Source organism: Blennius ocellaris, assembly GCF_963422515.1.
Source record: "Blennius ocellaris genome assembly, chromosome: 18".
Taxonomy (NCBI): Eukaryota; Metazoa; Chordata; class Actinopteri; order Blenniiformes; family Blenniidae; genus Blennius; species Blennius ocellaris.
In genome coordinates, this window is record NC_137667.1 from 6,798,373 (window position 1) to 6,812,692 (window position 14,320).

At 42.6% G+C, this 14,320-nt stretch overlaps 1 protein-coding gene across 2 annotated transcripts; it reads right to left on the reverse strand.

The window, feature by feature from the left end:
• Positions 1-2,799: 2,799 nt before the first annotated feature.
• Positions 2,800-13,626, reverse strand: sel1l (SEL1L adaptor subunit of SYVN1 ubiquitin ligase). 2 transcript variants are annotated; one of them, XM_080514546.1, is made up of 21 exons: positions 13,122-13,626; positions 12,967-13,004; positions 11,967-12,162; positions 10,837-11,004; positions 10,013-10,118; positions 9,603-9,765; positions 9,430-9,483; positions 9,281-9,340; positions 9,118-9,199; positions 8,874-9,028; positions 8,405-8,461; positions 8,245-8,313; positions 7,749-7,826; positions 7,557-7,619; positions 7,185-7,272; positions 6,864-7,012; positions 6,541-6,706; positions 6,346-6,423; positions 5,523-5,695; positions 5,125-5,253; positions 2,800-4,992 (listed from the first exon to the last, which is right to left on the reverse strand). In XM_080514546.1, the coding sequence occupies exons 1-21, from the start codon at positions 13,207-13,209 to the stop codon at positions 4,594-4,596; spliced, it is 2,559 nt and encodes an 852-aa protein (XP_080370672.1). In that variant the 5' UTR covers positions 13,210-13,626; the 3' UTR covers positions 2,800-4,593. The 2 variants fall into 2 exon arrangements, with proteins under 2 accessions (XP_080370672.1, XP_080370671.1); XM_080514545.1 differs by having other exon boundaries at positions 2,800-4,995.
• Positions 13,627-14,320: the final 694 nt, after the last annotated feature.

The following is a 14,320-nucleotide window of genomic DNA, read 5'->3' on the forward strand; positions in this document are numbered from 1 at the left end:
GATTTTTTTTTTTTTCGGTTTGCATGATGCAGCAACATTATCAGGCAGTTGGCATCATCTTACTTGCCAAAGTGATGACATCTTGAAATGTCCCATAGCCTCCAATACTGTAAGAGAGAAAAAAAAACATATTCTAACAGGTGCAGGTTTAATGTATTTCATTGAACATTGAATTTAGGTCTCAATAAGCCAGAGTTTGGATGAAGCATTGCAGTCTTGCACTGTTCCAACATGTCCTGAGCCCCCAGGCTTACTTGAGGTTTGTTAAGGTAAGAATACATTGAAAACATGCGACACTGTGACCCTCCGAGACTAGCGGTGATATCTAATCTGCCATAAACACATAGTTACCTCCAGCTCACGTGCCGAAACTCAATAGGAATGCCGAGGACGGTGGTGGCATTGGCACCTATGGCTGTCTGGAACAAAATATGTCACACATTCAAAAGTCATGAAAGGAAAAAGGCAATGTTGGCAATAATACTAAATGACCATGGCTCCTTTATCTCCTTTTTATATGTGGTGAATGTGAATAAATGTCAATGATCAGACTGTGGACACGAGCACAATATCACCACCGCAGCAACAGAAATGAAAAACAATCAACACATACTGTCAGAGAATCCCCCAAGGCAGCGATGACTTTTATATCCGCCGCCTTCACAAATTCAACTACACCACAGAGAGGAGAGGGATACAGAGAAAAATGGCCGAGGTCAAAAACGACGCAATGGGGCTGAGTGCGTCTGAGCATGACAAGCACGATAATCTGAGGTTGGACACTGTGATCTGGACACACCTGATGAGGGGACAGAGGCCGACGGGCTCATGTCCGGACACTGGAACATGGGGTGTTTGAAGGTCGACGGTCGAGTTTTCTCTGGAAACTCCTGAATTGAAGAACAAGAAGACAGGGAGACTTTAACATGAGTTAAGTTTTATTTGTTTCAGAGGAATTAAAGGGAGTAGTTTTCCAGTGCAGTGCAGTGAGGTCAGAGGTCAACTGAGGTCAGATTGCAGATCATTCTGGGTTTTTTTTCCCCTTTATAATATCTTCAACAGGATGCGTCAGGTCGTTGTCCATCTGCCACACGAGGAATCGTATAATATCACCAGGAACTCTTCAGAATACATCCTGCTGCTTTTGTCTGTAGTCACATCATCAATAAATATAAAAGCAGAAGTCTCACACATGCCCATGCCATTCCATTACCACCACCATACTTCTCTGATGAGGTGCATTGCTTTGGATCTTTGACAGTCTGTTTCCTTCTCCATACTCTTCCCAACTATAATCTGTCTTTACTATTTTTGAGGCTCACCAATGTGGTTACTTCCTCTCTGACTTGTATCCTTTGACACAGAAATACCGACCTTCTGGAGAAATAATTCCTCTGTCATTTATAAAACTTTTAAGGACTTTGGATGTTTGTAAGACTCCGTATGATGAAACTCAATTTAACCACACCAACGTTTTGCATAGAGAGAAATACACATTAAAGCACTTAAAAATAGTAAATAATTTATTTCAAATCCTATGTGGTGGTCTATTAAGACAAAATCCTGAAAACTGTCAATGCCTGAATATTTATGGACCTGACGAGGGTCTTCGGCACATTACCGAGCTGCATCTCAGTTAACCCTCTGACCTTGCTTCTGCTTTATGTATTTAGTCTGTTACCTGTGATTGTTCTGTACATACTCAGGATGCCTGCTGGTCCATGTGGTATGCTCAGCTGTTACGACAGACTAGACTGCCTCCTAATCCTAAACTTGCATTAAACACTGTTATATGCCAATCCCGTCACTTCCATTAATCTCTTGCTTGAGGCCTCTTATAAGGAGTTTACAACTTTTGAGTTCAGTTGTATGTTTTTGAAGGATGAATAACACAAAAATCAGCACGCCAAGCAAATGTTTGCTCTAAACTTTTACATCTCAATAATGAAGTTACGTTCACATTCAGTACCTGATTGAGGGCCTCTTTGCTGTAGTGTCGTATCCCCTCTTCATACTCCCACCACCAGTCATCGCCTTTAAGAGAGGAATGAAGTCTATAGGGAGCTTTTCAAATGACCTTACAGCACGAACATTCATGTTCAATTAGCACACACACACACACACACACACACATACATAGTTTGCATGTGTTTCTGTTAGTAGTTAATAATGCGACACATACTTTAGAGTTAGTTTCTGAAAAGGCCCTATTTCAGAGGGTGCTGAAACAATAAATATACACTCACTTGCGCTCTGCCCCCCTGCTTGTTCTAGCACTTACCTTTGACAGAGCAGGACACCAGCACACATGTTGACACTGCGATCCAAAGCCACTCCATAGTACTGCGTATGGACCAGTCAATGGGTCACCCCTACACACTGCACAATGTGTAGTCACTCGCGCTGCCGCTGCTTTGTACCGCCCCCTCCATGGAAAGCTGAGTGACAACCTGCAGCTCCAATAAAAGCTGATCTGACAGGTGATCAGGGAGACCAATGTGGGAAAAGGACTATTTATTTTTAAGCAGTTTGAGTGATTCACGTGCCATGGTATGTGTTTCTGTGGATTCCTGTAAATTGATTCTGGGAACAGGATGCTGAGGACGGAGCACTTCCGCAGCCCTGAATATGAAAATAGTGGGAACTGGAATCAATAGGTTGGATTTCCTTCTACCAATCACTTCTTGCCCGGCGATAACTTGATTTTACTCCTACATTCCCACCACTTTGATTCCATAGCCGTGACGAACATAAACACAACACACCTAAAGCAAGCTGTAAATATCCATATATCATTTATTAATTTCTTTATAAACTCGTATTTGCGATGGTAAAAACGTGAATCCTCCCGATGGTGACGACCATTGTTTGTCCAATTGTGTGAGTATCAACATGTGAATGCAAGAAACACTTCGAATCATCCTGCAAACGACATTTCACTCTCTTTTCTTTTTTTTTTCTGAGATCCTACTCATGCAGATGTATTGGCAGATACATTCCTAATAATTCTTACAACAAGCACATATTGTGGAACTGAACAAACTGACTAGAAAAAAAAAATTGCAGGTGGCAAAAAAAAAAGGGGGGGGGGGATTTAAAGTAGTATTTGGGTGAACACTGTACGGCCGAACTATGGCTTCATTTGTTTCCAGTTTCAGGCTCAGATTTATGGCCATCTTGAGCTGAACAGTGCGGGCAAACCTCCAACTCAGACTTTGGTGAGGGGGTGGATATTCTCACAACAGCTGAAGTTGGAAAAAAATAAGACAAAAGAAAATTCGTCTTCCTCTGATGTTGTACGAACAAAGCAGTGTGAGGTGTTGCTATCTTTGTGGCTGCTCCCATGCCTGCTTCAGCTCACAGTTGGCATTATACACCCCAAAAAAAAAAAAAACTAAACAAAGATGAATTGTACTTTCAAAAAAAAAAAAAAAAAACAACCGGGATCAAATCCAAGCATGTTTCTGGAAAAAAAACATTACATTTTACAACATACAGTAGAGATTAAAAAAAGAAAAAAAAGGTTTTCTTCCCAATTGAATTGTATCGTTCCCGTCTGTTTTTTTTTTTTATCCCTTGCTTGCTCGCTTCTTAAAATAAAATCTCAAAAAGCCTGTGCACTTTGCTTTCACTGTCCTGGAGGGGTGAACGATGCTTTGACGTGCTTTCAGACGGGATCTGCATGAGGGATTCGGGTGACAGCTCAAACTCCACACACATATTTATTCAGGCGGTCCAACTTCTGTCGACTAAAAGAAACTTTACCAACAGTCTCCTTGTTTGTTCACCAACAAGATCACATGGCTTCAGTATATTTTAGCACTGCAGAAGGTACTGACCAGACACCTCGTAAACAAAAGTCATCAAGAAAACGTGGAGGCAACAATTACTTGCTCACTCGCTAAAAGGTCTGAAACGAAGATGAGCGAATACGCTAAATCTGAACTCTTACATTTAGACGAGGGCTGAGAACTTAAAACATATTTAGTTCACATTCCCCAATATGACTCCTGTTTCCTATATACTGTACAAAAACTAGGATTGAATTGAAGCTGTTCAACTAAGTGTAATTTTCTCAGGAGGGAAAAAAAAAAAAGAAAGGAAAAAGGCAGAGAGACAGGAAATGAATGAGTGAATGAATGCATCAGATCCCATCTTGCTAATCAGCAGAGTTCATAAAGCCTTTGATCTGGCAAATGCAAGACTATTTCCACAGTGAGGACATGGGGGTCTTCTGGTAGTGTCCTGAGTCACAGACTAACAAGTCTCAGGTCTGTGTTGTCCTCCCAACACTCTGTAGCTTCGTCTAAAAACACCCCCAAGTGCCTCGGCTCCAGCAGAGGACCAGCATATATTAAAAGGAAGAAGGAAGAGTTGTGAGACTGAACACTTCAGCAGGCTTCGAGTGTTCTTTTTTTTTTTTTTCTTTTTTCTTTTTTTGAAATCATGTGGTGGGGGGAAGCAGGCAGAGTGGGAGACGTGCTTGAAGTCGCAGGTTTTTCAGCTCCTAGCCACCAACTGCTCCACGCAGCGGGCTGGCAGCGTCTGTGGTCTGTCTTTCACTGCCGTCTCCCGTCTCCGTCTGGCTTCCTCTCACTGCTGCTCCTCGTCCTCCTGGTCCGGCCCTCGGGCCTGCATTTCGTCCGGAGGCTGGGGCTCAGCGGCGGTCGGAGGCTGTCTGGGAGGAGGCGCGGGGGTCGCGCCGGCGAGCAGCTCGGCGGCAGCCGGAGGCTGTTCCGGAGGCGGCCTGGGAGGAGGCGCAGGGGTCGTGGCGGGGAGCAGCTCGGCGGCGGCAGGAGGCTGTTCCTGAGGCGGTGTGGGAGGAGGCGCGGGGGCCGGGGCAGGCGGGCGAGGCGGCGCAATGATTTGGTGCTGGCGCTGTCTGTAGGCGATGACTGTGCCAAGCAGCAGTGCGATGACAGTCATGAGGTAGAGGTCCCACTCCGGACCCAGGAGCTGGTCCAGGTCCACCTGAGACATCAACTCCTTCAGCTGCTGGACGGATGCCAGAGAAACGAACAATCAATATTAGCTTCACGTCAAAACGAAGAAGCTTTCAAGTCAGTTGGTTCACAGCCATATTGTCAGTGTTCCAACACAAACATCAAGAAAGAATTTACTTACATTAAGATCCTGCAGGTACTGCAGAGTGTAAATCAGACCCAGCTTGCAGAGAGCCAGGAACACTGGGACCTGAGCATCAGGACTGGCTTCAGCTGCCATGTCGTAGAAACGCTTGGCTAGGTGAATGTCCTGCACAAGACAGAGAGACTCAGCCACAGTCTCTTTTTTTTTTTTTTTTTAAATAAACTGAGCTGTTCTGAGACCACATCTCAAATAATCGGAACAATTAACAGGATGTCAAAATTGTCACAATCTAAGGTCAGAAGAATGCTTTAAAAACATTTGAAATCATCTCATGAGTGTAGAGATAACTGACAAAACAATGAACTTTTCAGATGTTAAAAGATATAGATGTGAGATGTAGTCATGTAGAGACGCCTCTGAACATCATCGCTCACCTGTTTGATACCCAGGCCTTTCTCGTGCATGTACCCGAGATTAAACATGGCCTGAGCACTGTGCTGCTGCTCTGAAGCCAGTCTGTAGTGAATGACTGCCGTCTCGTAGTCCACATCGGTTCCGTAGCCATAGAAATGATAGTCTCCGAGTTTAATCCGTGCCACGGTGTAACCTGAATCAAGAGAACACGCGTTGCATTTAATTATGAGCTGAGGGACATACACCAGAATTCTAGAACTCACATGTGGAGTAATAAAACTGCTTATCACCATTAAAGGACATCTAATTTGTTCCTGTTTCATGAGATGTTGAAGGAACCGTTTTGAGAAAGACTACACCTTTTTATCCAATATATTGATGAACTACATAAAGGGCAAGTACATGATCGATACAGATATTCTGTGATCTGTGAATCATTAACATGTACTCTACTAAAAGCTTTTTTGTCGGTCTCGGAAAATAAATAAAACGGCTATATTAATGCAAAAGTGCACATTGTCAACAACATCTTTTTTTTTTTTTTTTGATGAATCTCAATCTCCAGCCAGGCAGGCCAGCTGTGCTCACAGCCAGAGGCTACCAGCTGTGAGGAGACCCAGGGAAAAAATTCTAATGAGCAGTAAAAGCAGCATGGTAAATGTCACATTATGTCACCTTTGCAGGGGGATTGCAGACTATTTCATAAACTGTGAGTGGCCTGGAACAGAAAACTATCTGCACACATGGATATGGATGGTGCAAAAAAAAAAGAAGAAGAAGAAGAAAAACCCTGTTATATTTGTGTAAAAATGGGCGTAAACCTGAGAGCTCATACGGACTTACCTTGAGCAGCTGCTCTTGTCCAATGAAGTAACGCACGAGGGTACGTCTCATTCTCAGTGAAGATTCTGGCCCCCCCTGCTATTAAGTCCAGAGAACGACAAAACTATTTAAGAATCAATCACTACAAGTGATGTTTTTAAAAACAGCTCGAAACATACTGAAGTTAAAGTGCAATTTAAATGCAGCTTTTCTTACTCTGGTCGAGGATGAAGGCCACGTTGCTCTGAGCCACCTCGTAGCCCTGCTCAGCCAGCAGCAGATACTGCACCAGCGCAGCGTCCGTCTCGCCGTCCTTAAAGCTTCCGTAGGCCGTCATCAGACGCTCCGACCAGCGGCCGCGCTCACACACATTTTTGAAAAGCTGCAAATACGGCAGACACGATAAAAACCTGGATGCGTTACCGAACTGAGCACAATTATTTAATTGTGACGACTTCGGTGCGTTTCAAGTTCTTGGTTTCTTTGATCTCCTCAGATGAGATACAGTTAAAGGAAGCAGTAGTTTGAGGTTGGCTCACCTCCACAGCGGTGTGACAGGAGCGCATCACACCAGTCCCAGTGGCATGCATCTGGGCCAAGTTGTAAAAGGCCAGGATGTGGCCCGCTTGCGAGGCCAGGTTGAAGAATTTCAACGCCTGTTTGTAATCGCGCTTCACGCCAATGCCATCTGGAGAACGAGAAATACAGCCACTTGGAAACAAGGACACACATGAATGTGAAAATGAAAAGAAAATGTGGAACTCTAGAAGCCGAAGCAGATGATGATGAGATATTAAAGAAAAGTATGAGTAGATATTTATCACAGCTGTGCAGACACACTAAAGCCGCTGAAAACTCACTGTAATACATGGTGCCCAGCTGGAGCTGTCCGTCCACCCAGCCCTGCTCCGCTGCCTTCTGGAAGTACTTCAGAGCCAACTCATAGTTCTAAAGACAAGAAAAGATCAGAACATTTTAACAGCTGATCCGATTTTAACATATTATTGCAGGGTGCCTCTCTTTGTCGAGTCTGAATGTTGAGTGCTTGTGTGCTTTTGCCCGAGGACTCCAGTTTCCCCCCCCACTGTTCAAAAATGTGTGTTTGAGGTTGATTTGAGAGCCAATGGGTGCAGGCTGCACGTCTTCACCCATAATTAGTCTCTCTCACCTGAAAGTTAAATATAGAGCAAGGGAAGATAATTTCAATAAGTGTGAAATAAAATGTTCCTCACCACTGGAACACCCCTTCCATATAGATATGCCATGCCCAGGCCGCTCTGTCCCACTGGATTGCCCTGAAAACAACGTACAAAGTGTCAGCGAGTGCATTGACGCGAGTTAACAAAAAGCAAAAGTATAATGAATTCTGTTCCGAATTTGTTATATAACCCGGATCAGAGTTATCTGAAGGTTTTAATACATACGAGGTCTGAAGCCTTCTTGAAGTATTGAAGAGCTGTCTCGTTGTCCTGGGCGAGAAACTCGCTGCCTTCTGAATACATCTGATAAATAGAGACAACCGTAATCTTGAAGCGACTCGATACATACAAAACACAAAGTCATTGGTTTCAGTCAGTGTGGATTCAGTTTAAATTATGTGCTGAGTAACAACAACACAGCGGTCATGATGTTTAACCATCTTTCAGCTAGTTTTTTTTTTTTTTGGAGTCCTCGACAGAAAAAGTTGACTTGAAGCACACCATGTTAAAACAGAGTCAAACTTCCCATACGACGGCTGTTTGCACTCTTGTGTTATCAGAGAAGCTGCTACATTATTGTTATTCCAGTAACAAGCCGGCCACCAGAGGCCCCATTGAATAACTAAAATAAAGTAAGGAGAACAAATAGTGTTTACTAAAAATGTATAAAAAAAAAACAAAAAAAATGTGTCGGAAAAAAGTAGAACTTCATCTCACTCACCTTGCCAAGAAATGCCATAGCATGTGTATTTCCTGCATTCGCAGCCTGGGTAAAATAGTCATACGCCCTCTGTAGGTGAAAAATTAGCACAGCTGCCATTACAACAACAAAAAAAAAAAAACAAGCTCAGAGGTATTTTAATTCAATGTCAAAAGGTTACCTGGTGATTTTGCTCGACTCCCCGTCCTCCGTGCAAATGCAACTGACCGAGCCCCACCTTGAAATTAAAACAAAACACTTAAATAATCCAAGCATCACAATTTATAATTGTAAAGCTTCCAAATTGACAATACCAATCCAAACAACGTTCCTTGTTAGAGTGAAACTGAAATAAAAAAGGACAATATAATTCGAAGACTCTTGATTTTTTACCAAAACTGAGTAATGACCAATCATTATCAAGGAGTGAGATTGATTACTTCCATGTTTGTAGTATTATTTGACGTGACCACATTTCTTTTGATAGTAATAATCTTATTTAAAAAACAAAAACAAAACCAACACTTAATACCTTTATTACATACATTACAAAAAAAATAATTTATGCATCTTCATACATTTGTTTCTGTCAGAAAGTCATATCAGCTCGTAATACTCATAGGGACGTGTTAAAAGCATGCGTCTTTTACCTGAGCCTGGACGTCTCCTTTCTCAGCTAGAAACTGGTAGTACTGGATCAGGTCCTCCTCTAACATCCCACTGGTGGACCCTGGACTCTCCACCTCGTCCAGCAGCCGGACCCTCTGCACCGCTGAGCCGCCGGTCAGAGAGACGTCGTTGGCCACTGGAGACAGCGAAGGAAGAAACGTACCGAGTTAAATACCAAAAATTTCATATTGATTAAGTATTACAAAACTATAGTGAAAGGCTTACCCTGATTTGCCACCAGCCTGTAATGCGTTAGAGCCGACTCACAGCTTTGAGGAACTCCAACACCTCCCCAGTATCGATATCCCTAATAAAGCAGGAGGAAGTGTCAGTTTTTCATTAAAGCCATATGGTCGTGTTTTCTTTGGAACATGAAATAGTGACTCACCAGAATCATGTGAGCCACCAAATTTCCACCGAGAGCACCAAAGGTGTAGTAAACCAAGGCCTGTAAAAACAGAGTGTGTGCATTACATGACCAAGAGAAATATTGTATAAGTACTAAGAAAACACATTCAAGACAAGAGAGAAAAGTACCTTAGCTTGACTCGAGTTAACACCAAGTCCTGCTGCGTACAAAAAACCAAGAGCCTGTAGAAAGTAAACAGAGGGGCAGAGCTTATTCTTCCAACATGAACCTAGTATATAATAAAATAGCGGGTAAAAATATCTTCATAAGTGACATATGAAGCTTTTAGCTACTGTTTTACCATTTGAGCTTTCGGGGAGCCATCTATGGCGAGCTTCTCAAACATTTCTTTGGCCTTGGTGACATTTTGGTTCATGTAGTCTCCGAACAGCATGGCGTACGCCACCTTCTCCAAGGCTTTCTGGTGGCCTTTCTCTGCCACTTTCAGCAGCTTCTCATACAACCTGAGATAGAAGGCACATTTGAGCAACACCCAAAGCAAACAAGGACATGCTGAGCGGAGTCACGAGCGGGAGCTGACGAAGCACGAATCACAGCAACATCAAACAGCATCTGTGAGCTAAAAAGTGGATTTAGGTGACCTAATAAAGAAAATAACTGGAGGCATTTTGGAAAGTGGAACGTCAGCCTTGGAGAACATAGCAGTGGTTCAAAAGTGCAGGGTTGGAAAATCAACAAGAAGAAACTCACTCTTTCTTCTGAGTCTTCCTGGTGGTGGCATTGAGCATGCGCAGGATAGTCTGATACTGCTCCTCGGCCTCCTCGGCCTGAAGCCTCTGCTGAGCCTGCTCCTCCGCTGAGGGAGAGAGGGAAGGAAGCGGAAAGCAACATTTAGAGGGAATAAAAAGGTTTGGAAAAATGGGGAGATTATGGAATAAATCCAGGCATATTTGTTGCGTTTGCTTTAGTAACCTGGCAATAAACAAAAGCTTTTACGATCAATGTGTCTTTTAAGAACAAAATTAATGTTTACTTTTTTGTTTGAAACTGTGACTTAGTTATCAGTTAATAAACTACTGTAGTATAGCTGCTACACCTTGTCGGATTTCTGTATCAATGTCAATTATTGTACAAGTTTATATGCCACTACGACGTGCAACAGGGATTTTATAAACATCGGTACGACAGTAACTTTGACTGCACAATATTCTTTCCATTAAACTATTAGTGACACCTGCTATGATGTTCTAAACAAATTCATTGTAATGTTATCCTTGACATAATCTACGTATGCCATTGATGCCCTCAGGAAATAAACAAAGCGGGCCAAGAAACTGTTTTTCTGGTCCGGTGAGGGATGTTGACATGTGCCAGCATTTATTTGCATACAGTTGTGGCGCAGCACAGAACTTCTATCGGCTGGTAGTAGCTGTCGCTAGTAGCAGCAGCAGTAACGCTGTGCAATGTAGTGAGACAGTCCACTAATTTCAATCCACAACAAAATAAACCATTTTGATTGATTCACTGCACGTCGGCTGTAATGTAATGTAATAACAAAAGGTTGGAAAACGTACTCTCACAAAAGCCCCACTTCTTGTCATTGTCATAGTCGAAGGTTGTTGCACACCACAGCCGTCCGTCCCCCCGTCCATCAGTGGTACAGTCCGAGTACTCCCTCTTCTGGAAGCGGAAGGGAAAGATGCAGGGCTCTCCATGGGCTGTGCCGCCATTCACCACAGGAACTGAAATGAAAAAATAAAGAGAAACATAACAGAGAAATTGAGAGAAAATAATGTCACAGTTTTTTTTATTTTTTATTTAATAGATCAGCACTGGTGGATTCAAAAGATGATCAGTCAAATTAAACTCCAACATCACAAAATGGCATGATTAAAATGGTGCGGACAGCCGGCTGAAACAATACTAAAAATCCCCACATTGAATGATGTAACCGACTGCAAGAGGAGCCACAGGTGCAAAGTGCCGTTAATTTCTCATGGGGTTTCACTGCAGATCCAATCTGTGGCTGCCCTGAAACCACACGCACTTCTTCTAGACGTTAACAAACCAAATACTGGTCTACATTCAGAGACGCCACACAGCTTTCAAAATAAGAAAAAAAAAAGGGGGGGAGAAAACCTCAGGCAAAGCTGCTGACAAATTATTTTTGCTCCAGGGCAGGGCACTGCTGCTCAATGTTTAGAAAAGAGTTTCAGCAAGGAACACTCTAAGTCATTTCAACAAATCAGAACAAGATAATAAACTTTCTGGATTTTCTGAATATCAAAGCATCTTTAAAGTCAGTGACCACATATATACGATGTTGGAAAGTCCGATTTTTTCACTTTCGCCAAAGTTAGAATCAAGTTGAGTTCATTGAGCCTTATTAGCACGGGTATAATCAATGAGCATAGTTATGACGGGAATATTTAGGTGCCACATTTCCTAATGTAAACATGAGATCCAACTCTCCTCTCTCAATTACTGTCTTCAACTACAAGAACAAAAACTCAAAGCCAATCTGCTACCAATGACAGAAAGAGAACCACAGGGCTCAAGAAAGTTTAAAGTCAATTCTTAATATTGATTTTGATGCCTTTTCAGAATTTCAAGCACCTCAATAGACTGAGAAAGACTCCCAAGGTAAGCCAATCTAATCATAATAATGTCTCCATTGCATTAAAATGTAAATGTTGGTGGTTACCTTCTTTTGGTTTCTCCAAAACTGGAGGAGGTTGTTCAGGTAGGTCTTCCTTCTCTTCTCCTTCAAGTCCATCTAAAGACAACTGTTTCTCTTCTTCTGACTGAGACACGTCGGGATCGAGTATCACCGAGGAGCCTGCTGCAAGTTCTGAGGTAGGACGCACATCTTCCTCTTCAGTTTCCGAGTCATGGTATGACTGTAGACAAAAAGATAAGATTAATGCAAAGATATGCCTGAGATGTTCAAAAGGCATATCAAAGAATGTTGAAAATACTTCCTCACTGCCTTGTAATGACATGAACAATGACATTGATAATAATGGTTTATACCGCTCAAGTAGTATCTCCCTTCCATGCAAGAAACACAGTATTTGGTTGGAAGCAGACGAAAGCCACATAAGATCAATCAGGTTTCTACACCACTGTGATTTAAACCAACCGTCATGTAATACATGGGTCCAACAGATCTGTTTCAAAGGGATATTCAGTTTAGAAGATTTATGCTCCTCTTCTTTTGGTTCTCTTTCTAACATTGTTTGTGACACAGCTGGGTGTTCTTCTCTTTTGTAGGTCTGTATTGTAATAATAATACAAATTCTCTCTCTCGCTCTCTCTCTCTCTCTCAACACATTTGTAACTTCTTTACTCTGAACCTGAGTCATGTGTAAAATGTTTGGTTTACTTCGTTAAAAAAAGAAGACATTCCAGAATAAGTGAGCGAATCATGAAAACAAAACGTAATCTTCTAATGTTTGGAGAAAATGTCTTAACATCTTACATGTTACTTGAATACATGTGTGCAAAAAACAAAATCGGTTTATGGTCACTCTATGGAAGCCGATTAGGGTAAATAGCTTAATAGTCTTATATTCTGTCTTCATTGCTGCTGTTTCAGCCTGTAGTGTTGGCAAAGCTCAACATGTGTCAGGCCGACCTGACAGAGGACAGGACACGGGAAACTGACCTCTTTCGTACATAAACTATTCAAACAACACGCTCACCTTCAACTCTGCCCCGTCGTTCTCATGTAGTTCTTCATCTGGGAAGCAGTCACAAGCAGTTGGGACAAAATTACCTTGAGATTGACTTGGACACAAACAGCTGCTTTGCAATACAGCCCCAACAAGCTATTCCTAAGAAACACTGACATACTCACCAGCCGCGAATCCCTGGATGAGCACTATGAGGAGAAGTGCCAAACAATAACGCGTCCTCGCAGTCTTCAAACACCTCATGAAGCCCATTGTTGTTGTTGACAAACTAACAGTCTGCTAGCTGTAGCTGCTACTAGCTCTAACGCCACACATTCAGTAACACTGGAGCCACACTATAATAAGCAATTAATAAACTAACGCACGCCGACAAGCCGAAAGCAATCCTATTCGCTCTGGGTCGCAACTTGGTTAATTTTAGCTGTCAAAACAAGCCGACAAATTTAAATGCAAAAGCTAAGCTAGCAGAGTAATTCCTGCTTAAGTGACGTGAAGCTAACAGGCTAGTTCCATACAAATACAGCCACGACGCAGCGTAATAGTCCTCCAACACTCAGCCCTTCGAACCAACAATGAGATGCCGGGCTGGTGCTTCAAAACATTCGAGTTTCGCGGAGGATATTCGTCAGCTTGATTTCTATTTCAACACATTATTACTTTCCGAAGCTACCCATGTTAAGCCTTTACTACTCCACGACACTTCCTGTTCCCGCGGCTGGACCAATCAGAGCGCGTGTAGTTCACCGACAGCCAATCAGCTGTGGTCAAAGATGTGTCAGCCAATGAGCTGGGTACACAGTTATATTTCCAGCTGGTGGGCGTGAGACCCATAGATATAAAACACTATGGTGACTATGGTGAGACCTGAGAGGTTGAGGGACGTGTGTGTGTGTGTGTGTGTGTTATTAATATTACCTTATAATAGATGATGGGTTATGGCTGTAGTATACCATCTTCAACATTTATTGTTTTTTTGTTTTTTTTATCAAACTCAAAATCTCAATTCATCTTCTAAACCACTATATTCAATCCAATGGGTCTGTCCTGGAGCAGATCCCAGCAAACAAGGTGAATGAGACCCTCACAGAGCAAAAACAATCACAACTTGGCATCAGCTTTATGTTTTTGGACTTATAGAGTAGTGAAAAGCCACACACACACGCACGCACGCACGCACGCACGCACGCACGCACACACACACACACACACACACACACACACACACACACACACACACACACACACACACACACACACAAAGGAGAACATACAAACACCATATAATCAGTTGAAAGTGCATACCACTACATTACCACGTGGCCCATATACCATTTCACTCTGTATTTAATTGAAAAGCAAGGGG